This window comes from Vipera berus (genome assembly GCF_964194415.1).
Source record: "Vipera berus genome assembly, chromosome: 1".
Taxonomy (NCBI): Eukaryota; Metazoa; Chordata; class Lepidosauria; order Squamata; family Viperidae; genus Vipera; species Vipera berus.
Genome location: NC_138202.1, coordinates 14,070,648 through 14,098,233, shown reverse-complemented (window position 1 = coordinate 14,098,233; position 27,586 = coordinate 14,070,648). Strand labels below are relative to the sequence as shown.

Sequence of the window (27,586 nt, the reverse complement as noted above, 5' to 3'; positions counted from 1 at the left end):
ACTATATTTTATTTGGACATCCCTGCATCTATTTTCCCAGGAAGCTACATCTTGGATGCTACAGTTCATTTACTCAGAAGTAAAGATGTTTTCTGTCCAATGGGCCTTCCAGTTCAGTGTGATTGTCCATATTACAGAGAGGATTTGGAAGGAATGCAGACCTACCTCACAAGGTTGTCCTTGCAGTAATAATGCAGGTGAAATGGCACAGGTGGGTGGGATTCGGACTCAGGTGTTGAATTGCTGACTTACGTTAAAATGCCTACTGGAAGGATAGCTTTTGGCTGATAAAATTATATGCTTTGATAGAGGATACCTAGAACTCCAGGTTAAGACAGGGCATAGGATATTAATGTATTTGATTAGGTATCAAACAGCATAAATTATTCTGCTTTGCATAGCTAGGACTGCCTTTGCATTTTGACATCAAGCTGCCACTGAACTCACAAGCACCCCAAAAAAGTACGGTGACCATGCTTTCTTGGGAAAACTGAAGGACCGATCTGAAAAAGGGGCAAGTCTGAAAGAGGTTCAAAAGGGTAATTTTTATAATTATGCTTTACAAAGAAAAACTCAAGCCCTATGCCAAGAAGAACCGTACAAAATGCAGATTCTGATTTAAAGAAAACAACATCCAAAAAATTAAACAGCGTATGTACATTTATTTAAAAAGGCAGGCCAACTTCCATGTTTTTCGTGTGAATGGGAAGGACTGTGCGTGAACTGGTGCGGTAAGAGTTAAAGGGCCCAAATAAAGGACATAGGTTAGTGTTTTTGGAAAAAATAAGTAAATCTGAAGACCAGGTTTCTAAAGCGTTCCCCCTTTTACAATAAAAGATGTGCAGTATGGTCACTGCACCCGAAAGCCAAGATTTATCCATGCAACCTCCCCAAGCGCGTCCATTCCCAAGGTCGCCAATCTAGACGTTTGAGCAATGACCCCCCCCCCGCTCCAAGCGCCCCGCCTCTCTCGAGGCCCCGCCCCCTGGCTCATCTCCAGCTTGGTAGTCTGCAAATTGCAAATTTATTTTTTTTAACTTGCGTGCTGGGGGCTCCTGAGTCGTTAACAAAGTGCGTGGGCGTCGCTTGGCAGGCAGCCTCTAGACTGCTTGCAGGGGAGTAAGGGGGGGGGCTCTGAGTAGCTACTACGTCTAGCGTTGCGCCACGGTCGCAATCTGGCAAACGCAATTTACTTGAGAAAGCAGTCGGTCGGGTAGTCTCTCGGTAGTACACGCGGGCAGACAAGCCCCTCCCAACATGGCGCTCGCTGCCCGGGGAATCTTTATTGTTGTTGTTGTTGTTGTTGTTGTTGTTGTTGTTGTTATTATTATTATTATTATTATTATTATTATTATTATTATTATTATTATTATTATTATTATTATTATTATATTATTTTAAAAATTAAGACTCACCGACCTGAAAGGTACGCCTTTACTTCTGCATTCATCGATCCAAAAGTTTCCCATCGGTTCAACTACTAGACGAAGAATTAATTAACGACACCAGCGGTCTTCTCTATTTTTCTAGTAAGGAGAGCGAGGTAAACTTTGAACAGCTCACCTTACTAGAATTGGCCTCGTTCCCACGTGACTGTGCGTGCACAGTGCGATCCTAGCCTTACTCGTGTGTACGGCAATTCTCAGGGAACGCGTGTTTCCAAGGTACAGAGCTACTATTTCCACCTACCCGCGTTTCTAGTTTTCCTCCTTCCTTAAAATGTTCCCACCCTGGCTTGTTTGGGTGTACACAAACAATCGGGGTCTCGATCGTCAGAAGAGTGTAAATAAATACTACGTGCGCTGGAAAGCAAGACCTCTCGACGCAAACCTCCCAAAAGGAAGCTGAAATAGAAAAATAAACCCTAGCTTCTTTTAACTCTCGGCAAAGCTAGGACAACCTTCTAATTTAAAAATGAGTTATTAAAAACAAAACAAAACGGAGCCTTCTTTTCCGTTTGGGCAAGTAGCAAAGAAAAGGATGAAAACACAGAAGATCCAAGGTTGCCAAACACACACACACACACACACACTACACTACACTACACTACACGCAGGGAATCAACCCAACTCGTAAATTCTCAGTTACGCTTCCAGTACGGTTTTAATTCCTCACTTCCTTTGTGCATTTTTCATGAGCAACAGAGGCCCGTCGGGACGAGGGGCTGGGTGTCAGTTCGATTTAGAAGCAAGCGAAGTCGGGAATGGGGGCCATTTTGACATAGGGTGGTGGAAGAGGCAGTTCCCTAAAAGAAGCACCTCTAAAAGATCGGACGCTCTTCTTTCCCCGGCGCTTTTTTCCCCCTGTTGACTCGTATTAATTCGCATACAGTGAGAACAGCACACGCATTTGCACAGAATCGCAACGTGATTCAGATCCAGAGCAACGGCGTGGTAGAAAAATCTGGGGAGGTGTTCCTTGAATGTGCAAAACCGTACTAAAAGAGAATCTTCTTTGACCTGCATGTTTTAAAATTTATGTTCTGCATCTCGCTAGTGCTCTTTAATGGCTGTCAAGAGTTTTCCAGCATAGATTTAATAGTGCTATTTAATAGAAGTTCATCACTGCCAAAGGCAGCCTGGAAAAGCTACAAGGCCTCTCTAACTGGGAAGGAAGGAAGGAAGGGGCATTATTAAGACCACTTAAATTGGGTTTAAATAGTGTTTTTAGGGAATCACACAATCCTTTTTCTATAGATTTTTCCACCAGAATCCTGCAAGAAGTCTAAAAGTCCCTATTTTTTCATCGTTGTTATTGTTGTTGATGATGACAATGACAATGACAATGATAATTAATAATAATAATAATAATAATAATAATAATAATAATAATAATAATAATAATAATAATAATAATAATAATAATAATATCATCCCAGTCATTTTGAAAGAGATGATTAGAACAGCCCCCTTTGTAATGGGAAAGTGGGGTTAGGAATATTCTTTGTATCTAAATAGCTTAGGTGAGTTTTCATTTCTCTTAAACTGTTTTCTATCAAAACTGAGGTCAGAGGAAGAAGACTGAACAGCCAGGAGCTTAAAAAAAGACCTTTGCTTAACAGTAAAGATCCTCATCTTAACCTCAGAGTTGCAAATCCCGTTTTTTTAAAATAAATAAATGAATGCATAAAAGTGAGTTATAGCAAGAGGCCAGTGTTACAGATAATGCCACAGAAACGGGGTCTTCTGAAAACTGCTTCAAAAAATGATTGCTTTCTCATAAATGGCCAGGAAGTAGAACAAGAATGCCTGGCTTCTGTCTCCGCCCCCTCCATTTTCTGTTGCCTCCCATTCTGTTCCGGGCAGAAAATGCTAAAATATTAAAATATTGTTTTTGCCTGTGTTTTGTGGCTATGTTGTGAGTTTATTTCAATGGCTTTGGAGAGAGAGAGAGAGAGAGAGAGAGAGAGAGAAAATCCCCAGAGGTGGAGAAATCTCTAATCTCATTCTGTTCATGTATGTTACTACTTCACTCCATTTGTCTGCTTCTTCTAGTCTTCCAGCTCAGGAATTGCATCAACCCTTCACACAGTATGGGAGTTTGCAAAAAATCGTCTGTGAGTTCAGATGGAGAGATCTACTCTTCTATATATCACCTTGCATTTCTATTCTCTTGGAGCTGATACTCACAGCCGCATATTTATATGCTAGAGGTAGAAAATATTTTAGCTTGTTTCACACACACACACACACACACACACACACACACACGCGCGCAAGAAAAGACCAGGACTGTACTGTCTTTTCCACCTCTCTCTCTCTCTCTCTCTCTCTCTCTCTCTCTCTCTCTCTCTCTCTCTCTCTCTCTCTCTCTCTCTCTCTCTCTCTCTCTCCTTTGTCCTCCCAACTCTTCCCTCTCCCCCTCTCCACCCTTTCATTCCCTCCCAGATTGGGGGTTGAGGAGATGTATTTGTCAATACCAGGCTTGCTGTTTTGTGCTTGGAATCGATCGATCTCGCTAGGCTGATTTCTTTTTTTTTCTTTTTTTCCTTTTTCAGATTTCTGGCCCGTTTGTTTCATCTAGCTGCAGCTTCTCCGTTTGATTTCTTCTTCCTTTTTCTTTCCCATCCCCGTGACTCCATCTCTTTAAAGAAGGAAGAATTGCTGAAACAAACAAATAATGCTTCCTTGGCTGCTTTAGCCAACCCTTTAAGGAGCCCTACCGCCTGCCTCTGTCCGTGGGAAAATAATCTAACAGGAAAGACAGCAAGGACAAATTAGGTAACCCCCCCAGTTACAACTAATTGTAATGGAGAAAGGGAGGGAAAAGAGGGGGGGGGACAACAACAACAACAACAAAGGCACACCAGTTTAGAAACTCTCCAGCAGGCTGAGTAGTTGCCCCAAAATATCCTCACATTTGACCTTCTGCACCATGTGGAAGACAACATTGTAGACTGTGATGTGATAATAGAGGTGTTTGATTGCAAGATCCTATCAGACTCTTAACAGAATAACAGAGTAGGAAGAGACCTTGGAGGTCATCTAGTCCAACCCCCTGCTCAGGCAGGAGACCCTATACCATTTCAGACAGATGGCTGTCAAGTCTCTTCTTAAAAACTTCCAGTGCTGGAGCATTCACAGCTTCTGGAGGCAGGTTGTTCCACTGGTTAATTGTTCTAACTGTCAGGAAATTTCTCCTTAGTTCTAGGTTGCTTCTCTCCATGACTAGTTTCCAACCGTTGCTTCTTGTCCTGCCTTCAAGTGCTTTGGAGAATAACCCCTTCCTCTTTGTGGCAGCCCTTCAGATATTGGAACACTGCTATCATGTCACCCCAAGTCCTTCTTTTCACTAGACTAGACAAACCCAATCCCTACAACCATTCTTCATATGTTTTCGCCTCCAATCCCTTAATCATCTTTGTTGCTCTTTTCTGCACTCTTTCCAGAGTCTCTACATGTTTTGTCATGTTTCTGTAAAACTGACTGCTGGCAGATTTAAGCCTTTTGGAGGTCTAAGCCCACTACATACTAACACATGTCTGAACATATATAGACAGCATATTCTCTCAACTTCCCTTGATTTATCAAATGATTGAGAATGCTTTCTTAAATGGAAGAGCTAGCAAAGGGTAGGATAACATTTTAGCCACTTCCCTTATAGGGGATTTCTATAGAGGATTAATCATGATTAGCTATTCATCAATAGTAATAAAACCTAATCATGAAATAAAACTAATACGTACTGGGCACTAAACGCTATGGGGAATTTCTTCAGAAGTCTATTGACCCATTGCAAAGCCAAGGGTACCTATATTTAGCTTTCACCATGGGCTAATCCACCCAACACATTCACTTTTAGATTGAATCTATTTTACTAAAAAAAAAAAAAGAAAATATTCCCATACAAACCACAGAATATGAAACTTCCTAATTTTAAAAACTCAGTATCTGAATTAAGACAATACGCCTACCAAATGTGATACAAGCCTAGCAGTTGCATTCACCAAATATGTTGAGCTTGACTACATTTAAATTTGGTCGGCCCCTGTGTGTGTGGTGAGCTGACTACATGGGGAGGGGGGGTTAATGTGGTCTATAAATCAAGGCCCTTTGCTTAATTTTTGGTTCAATCTGTTGTGCAAAGGATTTTTTTTTTAAAAAAAAAGCAAGCATGACCATGTTCAGGATAAAGATGTTGTTGTAGATTACGTGGTCTTGAAAGGTAGATAGGGGTATATTTCTGTGGAGGTGTCCATAGGGACTATTTAAAAAGTCTTAACTCTCATGCCAAAGTCATACGTGAGCCTGTAAAAAAAGGGGTGGAATTTCTATCATATGATTGTAGCCATCATCTTGGATTTTTCAAACACCCCCCAACACCCCTGCTTTCCTGAAAACTGAACCTTTTCCCCTTTTGCAACACCACAGTTCAGTTTGCTGAAACCAGTCTGAGTTTCCAAAATAAGCGCTTAATTAGGTTACTGAACAAACTCACTTGAGCGACTCATACCAGAACCCTAAATTAAGCAAACAGGCTGCATATTTGTGCAATATGCTAAGCCATGCTTTCCCCCCTCCCCCTTCCATTCAATTGTGTTTGATTTGCAGAGACTATTTGGATAAATCCTTCAAGTTTTCTTAGCAAGTTGTTCTTCGGATGTGGTTTGCCATTGCTGCTTCCTCAGGCTGAAAGAAAGTGACTGGCCCAAGGCCACACAGCTGGCTTGGTACTCAAGGAAGGACTAGAACTAGAACTTCCATTCTTCTGGTTTCTAACCTTAATCACTACATCAAACTGGCTCTCACAAGCCATGAATAACCAAGGTTAGAATTAACAAGATTAATAAATAAATTTAATAAATAAATCAAAGCTTCTGAGTCTTAAAGGGGCCTGATTAAGTTCTTAACACAAAGGCAGCTTTTGCTTCACCCCAGATTCTCAACTCTGCAATTCCGAGGAGGGCTATTAAGAAAATTGGCTGATGTAACCACACTGTTACTTGTATTTAGACTAATTAACATGCCAGCAACCCAACACCAGTGTCACCATCATGAACCCTGCTTGGCACTAGATTTGGCCTAAAGGTTAAAAAAAAACTCCACAAAAACATTCCAAACCTTCCTTGGACCAGCTTCATGCACTGCATTATAAACTAACTCCATAGTTTAGATTCACACAATACACATATTAAATCCAGTTTAAAAAGAGAGCAAGCAAGCTAACCCTTAGGGATTTCAGCAGTTCTACAAACGCAGCCATTAGATTCATAACTGCCCTGATTAAGCCTGGTGTGTGATACAACTAGATGTATGTTCACCCCAGAGGTTTCTTCCAGCCCCCATCAATAGTTGAAATATTCTGCTCCGTTCTTGGAAGTGCATAGATTTAGAAGAAAAAAAAACTTTGACCTGACTGTAAATGCATTAAATTTCTAAAAAGCAAGGGTGTGTCGTTAAGACTTGTGGACTTCAACTCCCAGAATTCCATGGCTGGCTGGGGAATTCTGAAAGTTGGAAGTCCACAAGTCTTAACGTTGCCAAGGTTGGACACCCCTGCTCTAAAGCAAACAGAGAGAAGAAAAATCCAGGTTCTAACTAAGGAATATTTCTGGTGTGTGTGTGTGTGGGGGGGGAAGCATTTTATCATCTAGGTCTGGACACCTTTGATACAGGCAGACTACTCAAAAGAGATCTCAAATGTGTCAACATACAACACACAGAGGCCAGCGTTGCACATCACCTTAAGCCTCAATATATTCGCTTTTGACCTGCATTAACTCAGCTGTGGTGGTTAGTAAACCATGAAAAATGGTTTAGTGTGTCACATGAACCCAGTAAATTGTGGCTTATTGAACGCCATGTGGTTAATTAAGCGATTGCTTGGCAAATGTGCAAAACCATCAATTATGTGCTGCAACTTAAGTCTTGTTTATAAATGGAAGTGCGGTGAAACTCATAAAGTAAGAATTAAGGCTCGGAGCAAGTCTATGGAGAGGCTGCAGAGGACCCAACTGGATTTTTTAATAGGAGGTTGCTGTGTCTTTCCTTAATATTTGAAGCCCAGGCTGGCTGGCTGATCTGAACAGGAAAAATATGCCTCTTGGTATTTGGGTTTCATTCTCAAAAGAAGTTACATTTAATTCCAGGCACAGTAGCTGGTGAGAAATTTTATGACGAACATGCATTTGTTTGCTTGAAACCTCCAATTTAGAACCGTAATGGAGATACCGGCTCAGGTTTTTTTTTTGTCTTTTTCTGGGAAGCCTTTGCAAGGGAAATAAATGGACACAATCGTTTTTGACCTTTGTAAGTTCACTTCTTTTTTCTTGCTTGATTTTTGCATCGTCGGGTTTTGTCAGGGCTCCGAGTCCCCGAGAGAGAGAGAGAGAGAGTGGGAGGCAGATCACATCCACAATGGGCGCCCTTTTCCTTTCCCCAGCCAGCGCTCAAAGGCTGCGTTCACACAACGCGCGTCACCCGGTTATCGATTTGAGTCGTTTCTGGATCTGCAGAGAAATGAACTAAGCCAGCGTTTCCCAACCTTAGGAACTTGAAGATGCGTGGACTTCAACTCCCAGAATTCTGGGAGTTGAAGTCCACGCATCTTCAAGTTCCTAAGGTTGGGAAACGCTGAACTAAGCTACAATAGACTGGAGGCCCGAGCCAGCAAAAATCAAACCAAGGCGAGGCATGCTGTGCCAATAGCACCCCCGGGCGAAAGCAGTCGCAACCCCTGAGCATACGCAGAGTGCCGCCTTCCGTCCCGCCCCCTCCTGCTCAGCTCAGCCCGGAATCTCTCGCTTTTGGAGCGTCCCGAGCTCCCTCGCCTGCCCCCTCCCTGGCCGGAGTCAGGCCGGCCCGGGAGCCGCGGGCGAGCGAGAGCTGCAGCTGAGAGGAAGCCAGGGATCGATCGATCGATCGATCAGGGACATGCTGATGAATTAGGGAGGCCTAAGCAACCTCCCCGCGCCCGGGCGCCCTCACCTGGGATAATGACGCGTTTAAATGCAATCAGGCAAATGGGAGCCCCGCAGGCCGGAGAAAGACCCGGGGGGGGGGAGAGGGAGAGAGAAAGGGAGGGAGGGGAGGAGGAGGGGGGGAAGATTCCTGGGAAAATTTATTTATTTATTTTAATTCCATTTATATCCCGCCCTTCTCCGAAGACTCAGGGCGGCTTACAAGCTTAGCAGTAGCCTTCATTCTATGTATATGCCTGCTTGTTAGGGCTTTCGCCCCCCCCCCAAGCGGCATTATTACAAAGTCAGCTTAATTGCCCCCAACAATCTGGGTCCTCATTTTACCTACCTCGGAAGGATGGAAGGCTGAGTCAACCTTGAGCCTGGTGGGACGCGAACCTGCACTAATTGCAGGCAGCTGGTGTTACTTAAGGAGGCATCAGCCCACTGCTCCACCAAGGCTCCACTGCTCCACCAAAATGGGTTGGGGGTAAGTGGAACCAGCTAGCCACGCTCGCCCGCCCCGTTGCCTACCTCCCTAGACATGCCCTACACACGTGCGCGCGCGCACACACACACACACACACACACACACTTTCCTACTCCCGACCGCCGCTATCCCCCGCAAAGGGCTGCCCCTTTCCGCCTCTCCTTCCTTTCTCGCCTCCCCCGCCCCCCCCCTCCCGCTTCATCCTCTTCCCCTCCGCTCGTGTCTGCAGGGCAGCGCGCAGCTCTCCAGACAGACACAAAAGGTGCCGACGGAGGAAAAACGGAGCTTTTTCCGGCTGGGTTCATCCGCCGCGTCCCCTGGGGCTCGCCTTGCGCGGCCTGGCTTCCCTCCATCGCCGCCCCGCCCGAGCCAGGTCCGAAATGCTCCCTCTGGCTCTCGGTCTGGAAGCGAGGGATCCCCACAGAAGGGCCAAAACACTGCCTGGCTCCTCCCCACTCCCACCCCGCTGCGCTGAGCTGGACCCCGCTCTTTTTCTCCTTCTCCCTCCCCCCCCCCCCCAACGTCTTTCTTTTGACTTTCTTCCCTCTCTCATTATGGATATTCCTTCTTTCTTTGAGAGAGAGATAATCACTTCTTTCTTTCTTTCTTTCTTTCTTTCTTTCTTTCTTTCTTTCTTTCTTTCTCTCTCTCTTTCTTTCTTTCTTTCTTTCTCTCTTTCTCTTTCTTTCTTTCTTTCTTTCTTTCTTTCTTTCTTTCTTTCTTTCTTTCTTTCTTTCTTTCTTTCTTTTCTGCCTGCCTGCCTGCCTGCCTGCCTGCTTTTGCTTTTGCTTTTGCTTTCTGCTTGCCTGCCTGCCTACTTTCCCTTTCTCTTTCTCTCTTTTTCTTTTCTTTCTTTCTTTCTTTCTTTCTTTCTTTCTTTCTTTCTTTCTTTTTGTCTTTCTGTCTTTCTGTCTTTCTTTCTGCCTGCTTCCTTTTTCTTTTTCTTTCTGCTTGCCTGCCTGCCTACTTTTTTCTTTCTTTCTTTCTTTCTTTCTTTCTTTCTTTCTTTCTTTCTTTCTTTCTTTCTTTCTTTCTTTCTTCTTTCTTTCTTTCTTTCTTTCTTTCTTTCTTTCTTTCTTTCTTTTTCTTTCTTTCTTTCTTTCTTTCTTTCTTTCTTTCTTTCTTTCTCTTTTTTCTCTGTTTTATTTCTTTCTTTTTTCTCTGTTTTCTTTCTTTCTCTCTCTCTCTCTTTCTTTTCTCTTTTCGTTCCTTTCTTTCTTCTCCTTATCTCTTCTATTTTTTTTTTCTTCAAAATTTGGGGCCCTCTGGAATACACCTGCCATCATCACCTCAGTCAGATCGGCCATCGCCCCTACACGCTGAGAATGGTACCAGAGTCCCTCCAACAGATGTGCAGTAGGATCTCGTAGTACAGCTCGCCCGCGGAGCCCGTGGCCCCGGCCTTCGGAGGAGCACAGAACGGCCCGGATTTCTCCCCGCGAGGGAGGCTTCGAAAACGAACAGCCCCAGTGGAGCTGGCTTTCTTACTACTCGCTGCCCGGAGAGGGTCTGGAAGAATGAGAATTCCCATGTTTTAGTCGGACGAGGAAAAAGAAGAGTTTAATATTTGCACAGGATTTTTATAAATTCACAAATGCTTTGGCGCCGGCGCTGCTGGGCCTGCTGAAGATGGGAGTTTAAAAACAAACAAAAAACAAACACATACCCTTAATTTTATCTGTGGTTCTCTGCTACCCGCAGCCCAAGTACTGAATCGGCCTGCAGATCTGTTTATTTTATCCCTGTAGCCTGTAATAGATTGGGAGATTATTTTTTGTCTTCACAACGTTATTTTTTTTTAAGAACTCCCTTTTTATTTTCGTTTAAAAAAGAAAAGAAAGACATCCTCGTCTCCCGATCCCTAAACTTTACTACAGGCACGTAGGAGAGTTTTTGTTTCCTCTACGGTAGCCCCAAATCAGAAAACACGTAGTAGCATCGGTCAAGACGCAACGTTTCACTATAAGCTGTAAAAGTTTATACTGATTATGTTGCCTGAATTTGCTGGTCTTAAAAAAAGTGCTACTGGACGCTTTCTGATTTTTAACATTATTGCGATGTTTCCAAAAGATGTGACACCAAATTCCCCTGAATTTCAAATGCTCTGCACGTTTATCTTGCTTTCTTTGCATTTTAACATTCACTGCCCCATCTTCCGGCCACGGCTCCCTTGATCCTATCTGCGATTTAATTGGCATTTAGTCCCGAGTAAATAAGCGATAAACGCCAATCGAATGAAACCTTAGCCGGGTGCTAACCCAATTCGACGCCGTCTGATTTACCGCTGCTTAAAGCGCGTATACCGTATACCGTGAGCTGTTAGGAATATAAACAGTTTCTATTAGTGACAGTAGTAGCCGTTCGTAGTAGTAGTAGCAGCAGCAACCCTAGGATGTCCCATCAACTAGTGGTATTTTACTTCTTGCATTTTCAAGGCAATGAACTCAGCCAGCATTGCTTTCTCGCGGCCTTCGCTCTGCAATTCCCTTCGCATTTTCCTGATGAAAGTCAGCGGACTTCACTGCTGAGCAGTTCAGTTGCCTGTGTATAGTAGGCTTGTAGTAATTAAGGTGGCTTTCCCACAATTATTATAGGGAAAGTTAGTATTTATTCATTCAATTTACGGATATACATACGCCAGAGACGCTGGGCGGTTATAACAATTGAAACCACCACCAAACAACAACATAAATAGAGGATGGCGAGTCCAAGTAAATAAAGTAGCAGTGTCTCGTACTACTACTACGCAATAAGGCGGAGGTGGCTGAAAATAAATGCCTTCTTATCGCACAGAATCCACAGACTGCCTGAATGTAAACCCTGCTGTTTTTTTAACCTATACTAAAAATAGGATCGCCCGGCTCCACAGATCCTCAGAAGGCATTGTGAACGACAAGTGGTATGTGTCTTGCTGCGCCCCAAGAAAGCCCAATTTTCTCTTGGGTGGGGTGAGGTGGAGATCAAACCCGCTAGAGGAGTCGTCCGACCCCCGCGTCGCTCTGCTTAAAATCCATCGCATTCAAGAGGCCTATTCCCGGGAAAGCGCGTCTAGTAGGAACGTGCCGAGAAGCCTGTGTTCGCCTGTCACGCTTAATTTAACCGTGGCTTATTCAATTAACCCAATTTTCTGGGTTGGGTGGACAAACGGCGCGATAAACCATCCACGGGGATGGGGTGGGGGTGGGTGGGCTAGGCTACTTTGTGGCTCAGTGGCTGCAGCGACTGAACCCTATCCCTGTATGGACATGTGTATTTATTTGGTGGTGGCAGTGGGTGGCCGGCTACATTTTTAAAAAAATATATATATGCAAGTATTTTATTTAAAAGTCAAGACTTTTTAAACTGGGCTTTCTTGCGGAAAAGGACACCCCTCCCGTCTTTTCCTCGGCCTTGGGTCCTAAATGCATTTATTTGGGAGCAGGCCGAGGTCGGGGAGTTGGGGGGGGGGGTATCTTTGAAATCCTTCTGGGGTGGGGCGGTGGAAGGAGGACTGCGCATTTTGAGAACCTTTGGCTTATCCCAACGGAGGGGACCTAGGTCGGTGATAGTCTTGTAGAGGCAAGTCCCTAATACTAGGCAGTTGTGGGAAGAGGCTGGAGAAAAAGAAAAAAAAGGGGGGCTGCAGACTGAGGGGAGGGTGGGAAAAGCTGGGGAATGGGAAGGGAGGGAGGGAGGGAAGGAGGGAGGCTGGTTGGGACTAAAAGAGAGCGAGGAGGAGGGAGATAAATAAAACAAAACAAAATAAAAATTTAATTAGACCATACAATAAATTTGATTTGACTTCCCAAGTGGGCGTACTGCGAAGAGGAAAAATAATAGGGCTTTGGTCCACTCTTTTCGGAAATATCTCTTTTGCAGAGGCGGAGGTGGGCACCAGGAATTCTGTTCGTAGCATCCCTAAGACACTGGCTTCATATTTGGTCGTCGGAAGGGAGGTGCACTTGCAGGACTGGGGGTGACTAAGAAAGTTGCCTGGCATCTGGCGAGGAATTGGAACCACTTTCACGGGCCTCCGATATTTCCCCTTCTTGCAGCGTCCCGCTTTAGTTCCTTTGGAGACCGCAAGGAAGGGGGAAGGAAGCCGGGCTGGGGAAACTGCAGGCGAAAGAAGGAAGGCAGTATACATTTTTGCCTCCGTTTTGTTTCGTGTTTATTCTTTGTTGAATGTAACTCCAAAAACATGTCAGGTTCCTTAAAACGACGCTACCCGGAGAAATTTCGTAAGGGTCGAAACGGGTCGGCAGACAAATCTATGAAATCAGAGTTTAATTCGCTGTTTAAAATATTTTTAAAAATCGCTGTCTTAATCAGTGGATTGCCCATTTTGCTTTCATTTCACTTCGGTGAAGTTTTCGAACCGTTCCGCGCTTCCCCCCCCCCCGTTAAAATTAGATACCTATAACACAGAGAGGTAGGTAAAGACCCAGACAAATTCAGAAACCATTTGTGTGTGTTTGTGTGTTTGTGTGTGTTTGTGAAAAGAGACGGGGTGCGGGGGTGGTGGTGGTGGTGAGGGAGGAATAAGGTTTTAAAGAAAAGTAGGCACTTTTTCTTTGGCTTCTTCATCCAAAGGGGATGTAAAGGGGAGCTGTACGTGGCTCGGATTTTCCTCTTGGTAAAATTTATTTTTATTTATTTTTTATTTTAATTCCATTTATATCCCGCCCTTCTCCGAAGACTCAGGGCGGCTTACAAGCTTAGCAGTAGCCTTCATTCTATGTATATGCCTGCTTATTAGGGCTTTCATACAGCCCCCAAGCGGCATTATTACAAAGTCAGCTTATTGCCCCCAACAATCTGGGTCCTCATTTTACCTACCTCGGAAGGATGGAAGGCTGAGTCAACCTTGAGCCTGGTGGGATGCGAACCTGCACTAATTGCAGGCAGCTGGTGTTACTTAAGGAGGCATTAGCCCACTGCTCCACCAAGGCTCTTATAAAATTAAATCAGCTTCCTTTATTTGCACCCGAGTGAGTGGATGAGAAAAACGCAACCTCGGGGTTTCGAATAAGGAGCTGTCCAAGTTTGAGGCTGTGAAAAGTGAGGCTGAAAATGTGGGCCTGGGGTCCAAATGGCCTTTGCAAACGATACAAACCAGTTTTTTCGCTTCCTGGTAAATCTGACCGAGTCCACGACGATCTTCCCGGAAAGCGAACTCAAGGATCGCCGCCCTCCTTGGGTTTCGTCGTCTCTAAGCCTCATCCTTCCAAAGTGCAAAATTGCGGGGAGGGGGAGGAGGGAAGTCCTCTCCCAAACTTTCCCCAAATTATCACGGAGTTGTAATATTTCACCACGACTAGACCTTGACTGGCAAGCTTGCTTATTTTTCTCTACTTAACTTTAATTGCGGATGAGATCAAATTTGGTTTCTTTACCCCGACTCGGATCGCTCGCTTGGAATCGCGATTCTGGCCCAGAAAAAATAATAATAATCTCAGCCTCTCTACCCCAGGGGGCTAGCTGGAGTCCGCAAGGCGAAACTGGGTATATCCAAATCTAAATACAGAAATAATACAGTATATGGATTTGCTGGCTTCCAGGCTTGATATTAAAAGCAGGTGGACAATCTTTTAAACCTACGCAATTCCTCTCCCCGTTTTTGTGTTTTTTTAATGCCCCGGAGTGGTTGAACCGTATATTTAATACTCCCGATAAGTTAGGATCACGGCTACCCAAGAATAAAGAGGGCAGAGGGAATTTGTTAAATCCACGCAGGGACGTGAAGTTCGGGGACTCGGGGTGCCCGGGTGTGGGGGAGAGTGTTCAAAATCCTTCGGTCGCCTCAAGTTCCCCCAGGTCTCTTTGGATCATGACTTTCCTCCTGGTGGCTGTTGTGGGTCCCCCTCTCCCCTCTCCACCTTTTAAATTATTATTTATTTAGCGGCATCGGAAATAAAACAGGACGGTCAATTAGAGTGAACAACGGGGGTACTTAAAGAGCCAATTGTGGCGAGTGTTTAAATCTTTATTTACCAGAACCTTGTAAAGGCTGGGGGACAATTTGCATGCTATTAACGGCTTTTCAATAGGGCATCGACTGGAACTAAAAGATGCCACTCGCCCGCCCTAATTAAACACCGCCGGCCTCGCTCTCAACACGGAGGCCGAGGGAAAACGCGCGCTTCGTCCCCATAAATAATCCGCGCGAGACACCTGGAAGAAAAGGGAGGCCAGTCCGAAGAAGCGCCGCCCGAGTCCCCGGCCGCTCCCGGTGGCGGCTCGGGGACGCGCGTTTCGAGAGGGGGGAAGAGAAGACAATGGGGGCAAAAGAATGATGGGGACTTCCTTCCCTTCCTTCCTTCCTTCCTTCCTCCCTCCCTTCCTTCCTTCCTTCCCTCCCTCCCTCCCTCCCTCCTTCCTTCCTCTCTTTTTGATCTATATAGCCATTCTTTTCACCCTTTCATAACCTTTCCCCATCTTTCTGTTATCTCTCTGCTGTCTCTTCTTTCTCTTTTCTTCTTTTCTTCCTTCCTCCGTTTCCTTCTCTTTTCTTTTCTTCCTCCCACCCCCCCCTCTCTTTCTCCCTTCTCCTCTCCTCCTCTCCTCCCCTCCTTCCTTCTCTCTCTCCCTCCCTCCCTCTCTTCCTTCTTTCATCTTTCCTCCTTGACTCCTTTCCCTTTTCTTTCTTTTCTTCCTTCCATCTCTTTCCTCCCTCCCTCCCTCTTTCTACACACACACACACACACACAGAGAGAGAGAGAGAGAGAGAGAGAGAGAGAGAGAGAGAGAGAGAGAGAGAGAGAGAGAGAGAGAGAGAGAGAGAGAGAGAGAGAGAGCGCTTCCCAGCTCAATCAATGGCCATTTCTTTTCCTGCCTAGTCCCACCTCATTTCTAAGAACCACATTTTATATATTGCCTAGCGTCAGATTGGCTCACTGACACTGCGGTCTACGAAGTCCCAACTCCCGATTAGCCAATCGTGGTGAACAGCAAGGCATAAGGCTTGCTTGCTCTCTCTCACCACCTCTTCACCGCAGCAGTTAAATAAATTTCGCTAGAATCGATGTGGATTGTTTCTACATAAATTACTTCAGGAAAACCTGGCTGGTATATATATATGTCTGTGCGCGCTGATTTTCTCCCCTTCTTTTCCTCCCTCTTCTCTCTTTCTCCAATCTCTTCTTCTTCTTCTCCTATTGATCATTTTCTGCTTGGACATCTGTTCCTTTTTTTTTCATATCTTCTACACGCCAATTCTGGTCTAGCCTTGTATCCTTTTTTTTTTGTTTGAAAAAAAAAATGAAAATTTTACCAAATCTGTACTCTTAATAAAATAAGGAGAATTAAAACACGGTCCTGCAGTTGTCTAAACCAGGGGTCTCCAACCTTGGCAACTTTACGACTTGTGGACTTCAACTCCCAGAATTCCTCAGCCAGCATGTTGCCAAGGTTGGAGACCCCTAGTCTAGGCCAGCACACTTCATAAAAAATAACCCTTCTCCTAAAAATATTCTAAAGAGATAGCAACTAGGATTTAGCTATTGGTGGGATTCACACGTTTCATCCACTTTATATACACAAACACATATAAAGACACATACTTCCTTCTCTGTGTAGTTATCAAAACAAATTGTTGCATTTGCAGTATAAATATATAATTAACATTTATTCATCTGTAGGATTTTTATACTTTCTCGCCCAAGATTCACAATGTATCAAGAAGATATGGTCTACTATAAATTACGGATTTATTTCCACCTGTTCTGGGTGACAGTAAATACACTACTATGAAATAAAGATACTGTAACTCTAGGAATAAATATAAAAATAATAAATTTATCAAATATAAATGTAGTTCCGTAAAAAAAGCTTAAAGTCCATTCATCCATCCATCCATCAAAAGGGACAGGTTTTGAGTTACCAATTCTGTTCGTATTTGTTACAGACACACCCCAGTAGATCTTGAGACTTATTTTTGAGCGGGTTTCTTTAAGAGTTGTCTGAAGCCTAAGTCTGAAGATTTTCACTGGATGGTCTCTAGATAATTTTATCTGGCGTTCTTTGGTTTTTATGAGAGAGGAGTCATGTAAAATGAGGGCAAATGATCAGGCAGGTTATTCAAGTGTCATCACCCCTCCCATTTTTCGGAAATTTGTTGTGTGAATGAATGGCAAGCATGGAAACCACTATTTTTCAAACTTGGCAACTTTAAGATGTATGGACTTCAACTCCCAGAATTTCCCAGTCAGCATGTTGACCAGGGAATTCTGGGAGTTGAAGTCCATATTTCGTAAAGTTTGTAAAGCGCTGATATAAGCTGTCATGCGCAAAACTCAAGGCCTCTAGAGACTGTGCATTCTCGGATGCTTTGGTGTCAAAGGTATGCTTTGAAATTCTGCTGTAGACTTCTGATGGGGTAGCCAAAAAAAGTCCAGGCAGAGATTACAATGGTACAATCCCCACATGATCATATTAATGTGACCACCATCTTGACTTTTTTGACCACACCTTACATTTACTCCTGTCAGGAGGGAGCTAACGCCAATTGGTTTCACTCTGTTTGGACAGAAGTGCTGATGAGAATCTAGTGGAATCAAAATTGGTGGTTCTTCCTCCTTTCTCAAATCAGAGAAAATGATACAGAGAGACCCCTGTGTCATATCATCTGGTTAGTGAATTAATCCATTTTATAGATTGCGCAGTGGCCCGAATTACTGACCAGCTAGTGGTGTAAATGCATCCACTAAACCAGTTTTACTCAACTGTGACAACTTTATAATATGTGGACTTCAACTCCCAAAATTCCTTAGCCAGCATGGCTGACTGGGGAATTCTGGGAGTTGAAGTCTACATGTCTTAAAGTTGCCAAGGTTGAGAAACACTGAGCTAGCCTTGCAACTAGTCACATTTAAAACACAGCCGGCCTTTCTAACACTTGATAGAAACAATCACGGTGTTTCACACAACAGCTATATGCCCAGGTATGGCATGTTTGGTCAATTATATTTAGCTGTTATGGATATCATCCTAACAACTGACATGAACCAAACCATCACCTTAACTCAAAATAAGCACTACTTAGTTGATCCAACACAGAAATCAGATTTTGTTAAACTGGGTTTAGAATTCACCAGTTGTGTGAACCCCAATATCAGCTAGACACCCATAGAAGAGGGAGCGAGCCCCGTGAATCTCTTTGTAGATTCATAATCTGAAATTCCAACCAGCCTGAATAGGAAACAGCTCATTCAGCCCACTGTACCTCTTATGTGCATGGATGTAAGAGCATCATTCAGTATGATGGCAGAAAAGGACAACACAATAATTAGCTCTGCATTAAAAGAGGTGTCCTGTTGTATGGCTGCCTTGGCACTTTTCCTACCAAAAATCACCCCTAGCTGGATGACTCTTAAGAAGGGGGTCCATGGGTTGTTATTCTTATTATACATTTAACAAGTAAAATATTCCACTGACAAGCAGGAAACGCACTGCCTTTGCACATCAACATGCACACCTCTCTATACACCTCGGCACAGTGTTTCTCAACCTTAGCAACTGAAAGATGTGTGGACTTCAACTCCCAGAATTCCTTAGCCAGTTCACATATAGCAGGGGTTTTCAAACTTGGCCCTTTTATGACTTGTGGACTTCAACTCCAGAATTCCTCAGCCAGCGTGCTTGGCTGAGGAATTCTGGGAGTTGAAGTCCACAGGTCATAAAAGGGCCAAGTTTGAAGACCTCTGACATACAGCTTCTCTGTACTATGTGTGACTACATAGCAACCAATGTATGTGACAGGCAACAGATTGGAGAAAGCTCTGCCTAGGGAAAAAATTAGGCTGTAGATCCCAATAAGAGATTGATATCACAAATCTCTTGGCATATACACTTTAAGCACTTTACTGCATGCTTTGCAAACTTACAACTGGCCTGTTGCATCAAGGTCAACAATTCTGGGCTTGAACAGGAAGTTTGGCCCCAGCATCATGGTTTCCTCTTGCATTAAAGACAGAGCCCCGGGAAGGTGAGGTATGAGGTATGATCCAGGCCAGGATCATCACTTGCAAGGTGTTGGTCTAGAACAGGGAGATCCTCTTTCAACCACAAAAAGTTCATTAGGAGACTTTAAACCAGTCTCTTATGCTCAGCCTGCAAGGTTGCAAGGTTGTTGTGGGATCAATGAGAAAAAGGGTGTCATGTGCACCACCATGTGTACATCTCTCTCTCTCTCTCTCTCTCTCTCTCTCTCTCTCTCTCTCTCTCTCTCTCTCTCTCTCTCTCTCTCTCTCTCTCTCTCTCTCTCAAATTTATATAACAGCCTATCTCTCCCAAAGGGGATTTTTAGCAGCACACAGCCATAGATAAACTAGCCAGTATAAAACTGATGAAAAGTCATAGTAATAAATAGCATAAAAAACAAAAAAATGCTAAGCCTGGGCAAAGGGAGGATCAAAGTGGCTCCCTCAGCAATGAAGGGCTGATCTTGGATAATGGGGAGGGGGAATTCAGTGCAACCAATTGGTGATTGGGGTGGGCTCAGATTGACTTGGGGAGCTGAGAGACCAAATTCCTAACTCATATCCTTCTGCTTTCAAGACGCCCATCTCCCTGTGGATTATGGGAAGCCTGGAAAAATCAGAGGTTCTCCCAGTACAAGAAAAGCCATGGGGTATCCGGATGGATGTCCGAGATGGGGTGGCTTATCCAGTAATTCATTCCAAAATGCAAATCTTCAGACCCGTACAGAATGTTCAAGTGTGCTGAGAATTCTTCTGCATTCCCTTTTTCCCAGTAATTATTATTATTTTTATACAGTGAGTTAGTTATTGTTTATCTTGAAGGGCCCTTACAGATTATGTGCTAGTTCTGGGCTTCACGTTAGCCACAGCGTAATATCAGCTTTCCATTTATATTCATTATCCTGACTGACCTGTCTTTCTAAATTGTACACAAGACCGGGGGAAAAGTAAGTGATGTCACTATTGCCTTTATTTAGTTCTCTTTTACCACTGGAGCATGACAAGACTTTAAGAGGGCCCCATTGAAAGGTAATTGATTCCTTCCCAATGATATTTTTCTCAGGATGAAAAGGAGGAAACGAAATGAAAGGGTTACAGGCTCCAGATTCAAAGCAGATCCCACTGAATTCAGGGCAGCCATATTTAAGGAAGACGTTGCTTTGAACCAATGAGGGTTCTTGACATTTAAAGCCATGAATAGTCAGCTCTTTTTCCTTAGCAATGGGCTAAGCAATGTGTCCACTCCCTCAAATTTAAGCATGCAAATAAGTCGGCCTTTAAAATCTGAAATTCTGAATGGTTGGCATGATCTAGCTGGTGATTCCCAGAGGGAGGGCATTCTCTGTGGGCGCGCCTGCCCTTTGGAATGATTTACCTGTGGAACCGACCTGCGCTCGTTTCGCCGGGACCTGAAAACCTGGCTTTTCGATCCGGCCTGGACTGAGGGGGGTTTTAGTTTTAAATTTTAACATTGTTTTATTGTTGGGCTATTATTAATTTAATTCTTTTTAATTCTATTTTTATCTTAATTTATATTGTCTTTTAAATATTGCCCTGTAAACCGCCCTGAGTCCTTCGGGAATAGGGTAGGGCGGTATAGAAAAATAAATAAATAAATAAATAAATAAATAAATAAATAAATAAATAAATAAATAAATAAATAAATAAATAAATAAATCTGAATTCCCTCCGTGTCTGTCTCCCACTCGCATTTCTTTTAGAACACCACCGATATCTCTGTATTTCTTTTACGTCCACCATATCAACTGCAGCCAAAATGGTTATTGCTCTCTGCATGTATGTGTTTGCTTAGAATCCATGTTTTTTGATTGTTCAGTCACCCAGCTTTTGGGTTTTAACATTTCTTACAGAAGATGGGTGCAATCCTTTAGATAGCGGGCCTGGCTGGAAGGAATTAAATAACCCCATTTCAGGGCTGACTTTCCTTGGAATTGCACTGCTTTTGACTGTCTTAATGGTTTCTGTTTTAGAACACTGGAACATGCCCCTCTTTGGGTGACGGTGGCTGGGTGACAGTTCTGCAATAGATAAGCATAATTTCAAAAGTCCTCAACTTCACTCCCTTCTTGTTTTTCCTCCCCTCCACCCCCCACCTCCGTCTACCATCAAGCTATACCCTCAAAACTAAAAAGCCTCCTGTTCTCAGAAACTTACAAATTGAATTGCAGGAAGAAAATAGGAGAATAACATGAAAGGGAGGATGAGGGTAGAGCCAGATTTAAAGCAGAGTTTGCAGGCCTCTTTGCCTGGAAGGCCCTTGGTTTTAAGACACCAAAGAGAAAGCCATGCTTAGCCCTTGATAGGGACGGGTCCCCACCGCCATCACCACCCAGACCAGAGAAGGAAAGAGATGGTGGAGCCTTGATAGGAGCAGACAAAGGCAGGAAAGGCAGGAGGGAGAATGTGGGTATGGAGTTAATCGGCCAGGTTATCGATTAGGGGCTGAGTAAAGGAAAGGAGGAAGGATGAAAATTCTGCTCACAAACCAGATAAGAAGGTGCCAAGTCAGAGCAGTTTTGGTCACCACCATGTAAAAAAGATGTCGAGACTCTAGAAAGAGTACAGAGAAGAGCAACAAAGATGATTGGGGGACTGGAGGCTAAAACATATAGGGAATGGTTGTTGGAATTGGGTATGTGTAGTTTAATGAAGAGAAGGACGAGGGGGGATGTGATAACAGTGTTCCAATATCTCAGGGGCTGCCACAAAGAAGAGGCAGTCAAGCTATTCTCCAAAGCGCCTGAAAGCAGGACAAGAAGCAAGGGATGGAAACTAATCAAGGAGAGAAGCAACCTAGAACTAAGGAGAAATTTCCTGACCATGAGAACAATTAATCAGTGGAACAACCTGCCTCCAGAAATTGAATGTGAATGCTCTAACACTGGAAGTTTTTAAGAAGAAACTGGACAACCATTCGTCTGAAATGGTAGGGTTTCCTGCCTGAGCAGGGGGTTGGACTAGAAGACCTCCAAGGTCCCTTCCAAATTCTATTCTATTCTATTCTATTCTATTCTATTCTATTCTATTCTATTCTATTCTATTCTATTCTATTCTATTCTATTCTATTCTATTCTATTCTATTCTGTCGTTGCAGGCTGGGGAAAATGGTAGTTGTAGTCCAACCCTCTTGGACACCAAGATGGGGAAAGTTGCCTGAGAAATGGGTCACACTTAAGACCCCCAACGTCTTCATTTATCCTAGAAGAGATTTCTTTTCTGGAGAAAGAGAAAGAATTCCTGGCTGGCATTTTGGATCAAGCCTCTGTGGTGTAAGGTTTTCCTGCAGAAATTCTTGACAAATATTCATGCTTTGTTAGCACCATAAATGACCCATTAGTTTGCCTTCAGACAAGAGCTTAACCCAGGATTTACTCATTTCCGAGATTCACACATTACATGGAACCACAGTTAATCAAAGAGACTAGGTTTGCTCAAATAGAAAAGCTGCTTTCACCTGCCCCAAAATTCAGCAAAGGTTAAGAAGTTATAAGAATGCAGACACTAGGTTGGTGCCTGATGCGGGTGAACTAATGTGCGAAGAAAGCCTTTCTTATAGTGTGTTGAGTGTGTAACAATAATAGTGCCACGATGTTGTGTCATAGTTACAGTACTCTCAAATGTATATTTTGGAGTGTTTGTGTTTAAAATGGGGCATTTATGAACAGTGGGGAGAAAATGTGTTTTTCCTTACTGTAGAAGAACTTAGGATCAACCCAAGATAATGATTATATGTGCTAACTTGAGTTGTACAAAAGAGGAAGGAAGGAAGGAAGGAAGGAAGGAAGGAAGGAAGGAAGGAAGGAAGGAAGGAAGGAAGGAAGGAAGGAGGACCAAAGTAAAGAATAAACTACAGAACTCACTGCCAAAGAAAATGTGACAGTAATAGATAGGGATGTTGAAGGCCAGGGCAGGAGAAACCAGCTAGGAGGAGATAAAAAGTTCCTAATAATGGTATTCAAATATTGTTTTTCTCCCATTGATAGGTAAGCTAGTAATTAAATTATTAAGCCAACCCTTGATTTTATGGATATGAAAGACTGAGAATCAAGGAGAAGAGCTCCCGAATTCCCCAAAATAAGCCCCGATGAGATTTCCCTCCATGAAATCACACACCGAGTGGGCTCTTCCATCACCTCCTGGATGGAACTGGTTTCCTCCTCAACAGAGGTGGCCATAATGTTGCTGTTGTTTCCTTTTAGCCAAGTTTGCCTTTTCTCTCTCTCTCTCTCTCACACACACACACAGAGAGAGAGAGAGAGAGAGAGAGAGAGAGAGAGAGAGAGAGAGAGAGAGAGAGAGAGAGAGAGAGAATTGATCCGTGTTGCCATTGGTGAAATGAAGGACTGGAGTGTCTGCATGTTGTGGTCAAACAAATCAAGATGGTGACTACAAAACGTGGCTGATTCGTGGCAACTTGCAGAGACCAGCATGAAGGAGCATGAAGGATGAAGCTTATCCACCTGGAGGGAGAGGAAAGGGAGAGTGATGGGGAAGGTGGGGGTGGGGGTGGGGGTGGGGGAAGAAGAGGCTAGAGGCCCTTGGACCTTTGCAGGGCTGTGTGTGGCCAGGCCTGGTGCGTGCGTGTGTGTGTGTGTGTGTGTGTGTGTGGCAAAATTGCTCAGGTTTGTCGCTTTTTTACAGGTGGACAACAATGGAAGGGGGAAAGGAAGACGAGAGGGAGGGAGGGAGGGAGGGAGGGAGGGAGGGAGGAAGGAAGGAAGGAAGGAAGGAAGGAAGGAAGGAAAGGAGGAAGGAAAGAAGGAAGGAAAGAAGGAAGGAAGGAAAGAAGGAAGGAAGGATTGTAGGAAAGAAAGAGGAAAGCCATCCTTTGCACTGCTTTTTAAAAACCCCACCCTTCCCCCAAAGCAGCTATGAAAGCAAGGGGGGAAGAAACCCCTGCATTGGAGGAAGGAGAGGAGGGTCTGCCAAGGAAGAGGAAGGGACTGGATTCCCCAGAGCCCCCACCTTTGAACTCTAGGCTTTCAAATGACAAATTGCGGGGGGGGGGGGGGAAGGATTTCCCGCTCCCATTTCACAAGAATCCCAACTCATCTTCGGAATCGATTTGGCAACAGATTCAAGAGAGACAAAAGGAGACTAACTATTCACTTTCCCGGCAAGGCAGAGATCAGGAGATCCAACGAGCCCCCCCACACACACACACTCTCTACCCGAAGCCAAAGTGGTCCTACTGGCTTTAGAAAGCCGAGGGAGATCAGAGCAGCCCGCCCATCGGGATTAGGTGTGATAAAGCAGTGGAGCCCCCCTCTTCAGGGGGAGTATACCTTAGGCGTGAAGGAACAATAGGCCGGTCCAACCACCTTCCTGCCCTTCTAGAGACCTACCTGACCGTTGTTAGCGAGAGGGAGCAAAAGTACATTGGGTTTGCGAGTCAGGATAACCCTTATCTCTCCTTTCCCAGTTCCTGCCTGACGTAGAAGAGGGAGCAACCTTGGACGAACAGCCCCGCTGGCCGAAGGCGAGGTTGGAGTTTGGGCAAGGTGGAGAAAGGCGAGAGATTTCAGACCCTGAACGTGAATATTTCTCCAAGGAGATGCCTGTCACAGAGAGCAGAGATTGCCTGGTTGTTTTCTTGCAGACGTTTCATTACCCAAACTAGGTAACGTCATCAGTGCTACTGCATGTTACCTAGTTTGCAAGGAAACAATCAAGCGCAGAGAGCACCAAGGACACCCCCCCTTCTTTTCCCCCCCCCCCAGGTATTCCCTTTCATTCCTTCTCTCTCACGGGCACCTTTAACACCTAATAGTGGAATGGGTTTGTTTTTTGTTTTTTTAAAAAATAACCTCTTAAAAATGCATTGAGGACCACACTAATAACCAAAGTATTTCCCCCCCCCCCCAAAAAAAATCCTTACTATAAATGAAGGGATGCCCATCTTCTTTCACCAGAGACATTTTTTTTAATGACTAGAAATTAACTCTGGCCTTTCTTTCCTTTGCTGTCACAAATAACCGGGCTGTGGGAATCGGTTGTACACAGGGCACTCTGATTCTTCCCCTGTTGCGAAGGCGGTGTCTAAAGAGGTGCTAAGGATGCTCACCCTAAGGAAACAAACGCTAAGCCTGCTGCGCATGAAATAAGTTTAAAAAGTAGCCGCTTCAGCCGAGATCCGCCGCTTAGTTGGCGAGGAACCTTTGGCTTTATACTGTCAGCCATACACACCCCGAAGTCTTTCTAGAGCAACCTATTTGAGTGACTACAAGCGCGCGCGCGCATCCGCAACAACCCCACCCCCCCCCCCACACACACACTTACACAGAGACAGATCACACTCACGGTTCTCGTACACCTCGCGCTAAATCTTAAAGCCGGTTCCCCAAACACAACTGCAGCTGCCTTGGCAGAGCGCGCGGTGTCCGAACAAAGAAACCGGCTCGAAGCGATTCTTAGTTCACACGACCCGCTAAGACAATGCCTGGGTTCCCACAACACATTGAACCCTGGGCTCTCCAGCCTCGTTCGAGCCTCCTCGGAGTGCATTGTGTGGAACTCAGCTCGAGAGGAAAAAGAATCTGGAATGGGTGGATGGACGGACGGGTGAAAACACACACACAGAATCTTCCGTTCAAGACGATCTGTTTTAGGAACGCCTCCACGTATTGTCGGCGCATGTATGCTTACACCTTATGTACACATAGGACATTATGCATACATTTATGCCCAGTAATACACACCCGTTTTCCCTAACCTGGCTCATTCTAGGTGGGTTGGTTTCCAACTCCCGCCATTCCAAACGGGACGGAGTCACCCCCTCCACCATTATCATTTTAAAAAGCGGAATTTGGCGGGGGCGGGTGGGAGGGAGCATATCCGCTGTCCAGCCCGCGGACGACTCCTTTCCTCTGCTGTGCAGCGCCTGGCACTTGCGCCTTCGGATGCTTCTCCGTTGGCCTCTTCGCCAGGCAAGGGACGCCAAGGGCCTCGGGAGACCCCAGACGGAAAGAGAAAAAAGAGCCGGCATGCGGTGGAAAGAAAGGTCGGATAGAGCTCCAGCAAAAATCGATCCTGACGCGGTGTGCGCCCCGCGGATCGGCATACTGTACACACACAGACACACAGACACACAGAGACAGACAGACAGACAGACAGACAGACACACACACACACACACACACACGTAGGCATCCCTTGAGGAGGGTGAGGAAGGGGTCGGCTGAACCGCCAAAACAAAGGCTTTGCGTGCTGGAAGCAGGCTGAAAGGTCCTGGGCACCTTGGCTACCTGACTTGCAGAGCGCCGCGCCTCCCTTCCTCCGCTCCTTCCCGGCCTCCTGCCCTCGGAGTTCCTGGCTTGCCCCGCTCCTCGCTGCCTGCGTTCCCGCCTGCCAAGCCGGCTGAGCCCGACCCGCGCGCCTCTCGCTTCGCTCCCGCCCGGCCCCTTACCGGCCAGCCTCAGGGCAGACATGCGCTGGAACTCGGGCTCCTGCAGCCATTTCCACATCCTGCGGAAGGTCTCCCGGCCGGACTTGAGTTTACTCCAGGGCTTGGGGTTCCGCAGCAGGTCGGAGAGAGTGCCCTGCGAGCGGCACAAGATCCGCTGGGCGAAGATGGCCTGCGGGATGCTGTAGCGCTTCAGCTCGGCCGTGATGCGCTGCGCCACCTCCTTGGTGTTGATCTCCTCCACCTGGCCGGACCCGCCGCCGCCGCCGCCGCCCGCCGCCGCGCCCGAGGCCGAGCCCTGCCGCTCCCGCTCGGCCAGCAGCGAGCCGTTGGCCTGGGCGTGCGGGTGGGCGTGCGGGTGGAGGCCGTTGAGGGCGGGCATCATGCCGGCGCCCGGCGCGCCCAACCCCCGAGCCAGGTGCTCCTCGCTGCGGGAGAGCAGGTGCGGCTCGAAGCCGTTGGGGGAGAGCAGCTTGTCGCCCGCCAGGTGGCCGCCGGGCCCGTAGGGGGCCAGGGTCTGCTGCCCGTTGTGGAGGCCGCCCAGCCCGTTGGCCAGCGGGGAGAGGGGCTGCCCCATGGCGGGCATGTCTTTGGGGTAGTGGCCGTAGAGGTTGCCCATGGAGGCGGCCAGGCTGCGCTCCTCGCGCATGAGGGCGAAGCTGCCGCTGACGTTGCCGGCCAGGCGCTGGTGCGGCGGGTGGTGGTGGTGGTGATGGTGGTGGTGGTGGTGGTGCGGGTGGGGAAACTTCTCCGAGACGGTGGAGATGGGCGGCAAGTGCTGCAGCGGCGTCAGCGTCGTGTAAGTGCTCATGCCCGAGGGCGACTCGCAGGCCATGCTCATGGCCGGGTGCAGCGGGGCGCCCAAGCTGTGCTCGGCCCGGTAGTCGCCCGCCCCGTCCAGGATGGACGCCATGCTCGAGACCATGGCCGGCCGGCCGTGTGAGGAGACCAAGTTGCGGTGCGTCGACGGCGGCGGCGGGGGAGGCGGCGGCGGGGGAGGCGGCGGCTGCCTGGCGTGCGCCCCGGCGGGGCTCAAGAGCTCCCCGGCTTGATGGAGGTTGCCCAGTCCGTCGAGGTTCAGCTCCATCGCTCTCTCGGTCTCCCCCGGCCAGCCGATCGCCCCCGCCTCCTCCTCCCCTCCCTCCCGCCCCCTCCGGATCTCCGCCTCCCGCCTCCTGCCCCGCCGCCTTAAGCCAGATGGCCGGCCATCTCAGGAGGTCGCCATCCGCGGGTCCGGACGCCCGCAGTCTTGGCGGCGAGAGCGACAGCGAGGACCGCGGCGGGAGCAGCAGCGGCGCCGGCAGCTGGACACGCGA

General features: G+C 46.1%; 1 protein-coding gene across 1 annotated transcript in view; it reads right to left on the bottom strand.

Annotated features, from left to right (window-relative positions):
• LOC308675788 (one cut domain family member 3-like) overlaps positions 1–27,357 on the bottom strand; it is a gene marked incomplete at both ends in the record, with an annotated part of 73,028 nt that extends 45,671 nt beyond the window's left edge. Inside the window, one exon of the mRNA XM_081341329.1 lies at positions 26,274–27,357. Coding sequence (XP_081197455.1) covers positions 26,274–27,357 — 1,084 coding nt within the window. The remainder of the gene's footprint in view (positions 1–26,273) is intronic.
• Positions 27,358–27,586: the final 229 nt, after the last annotated feature.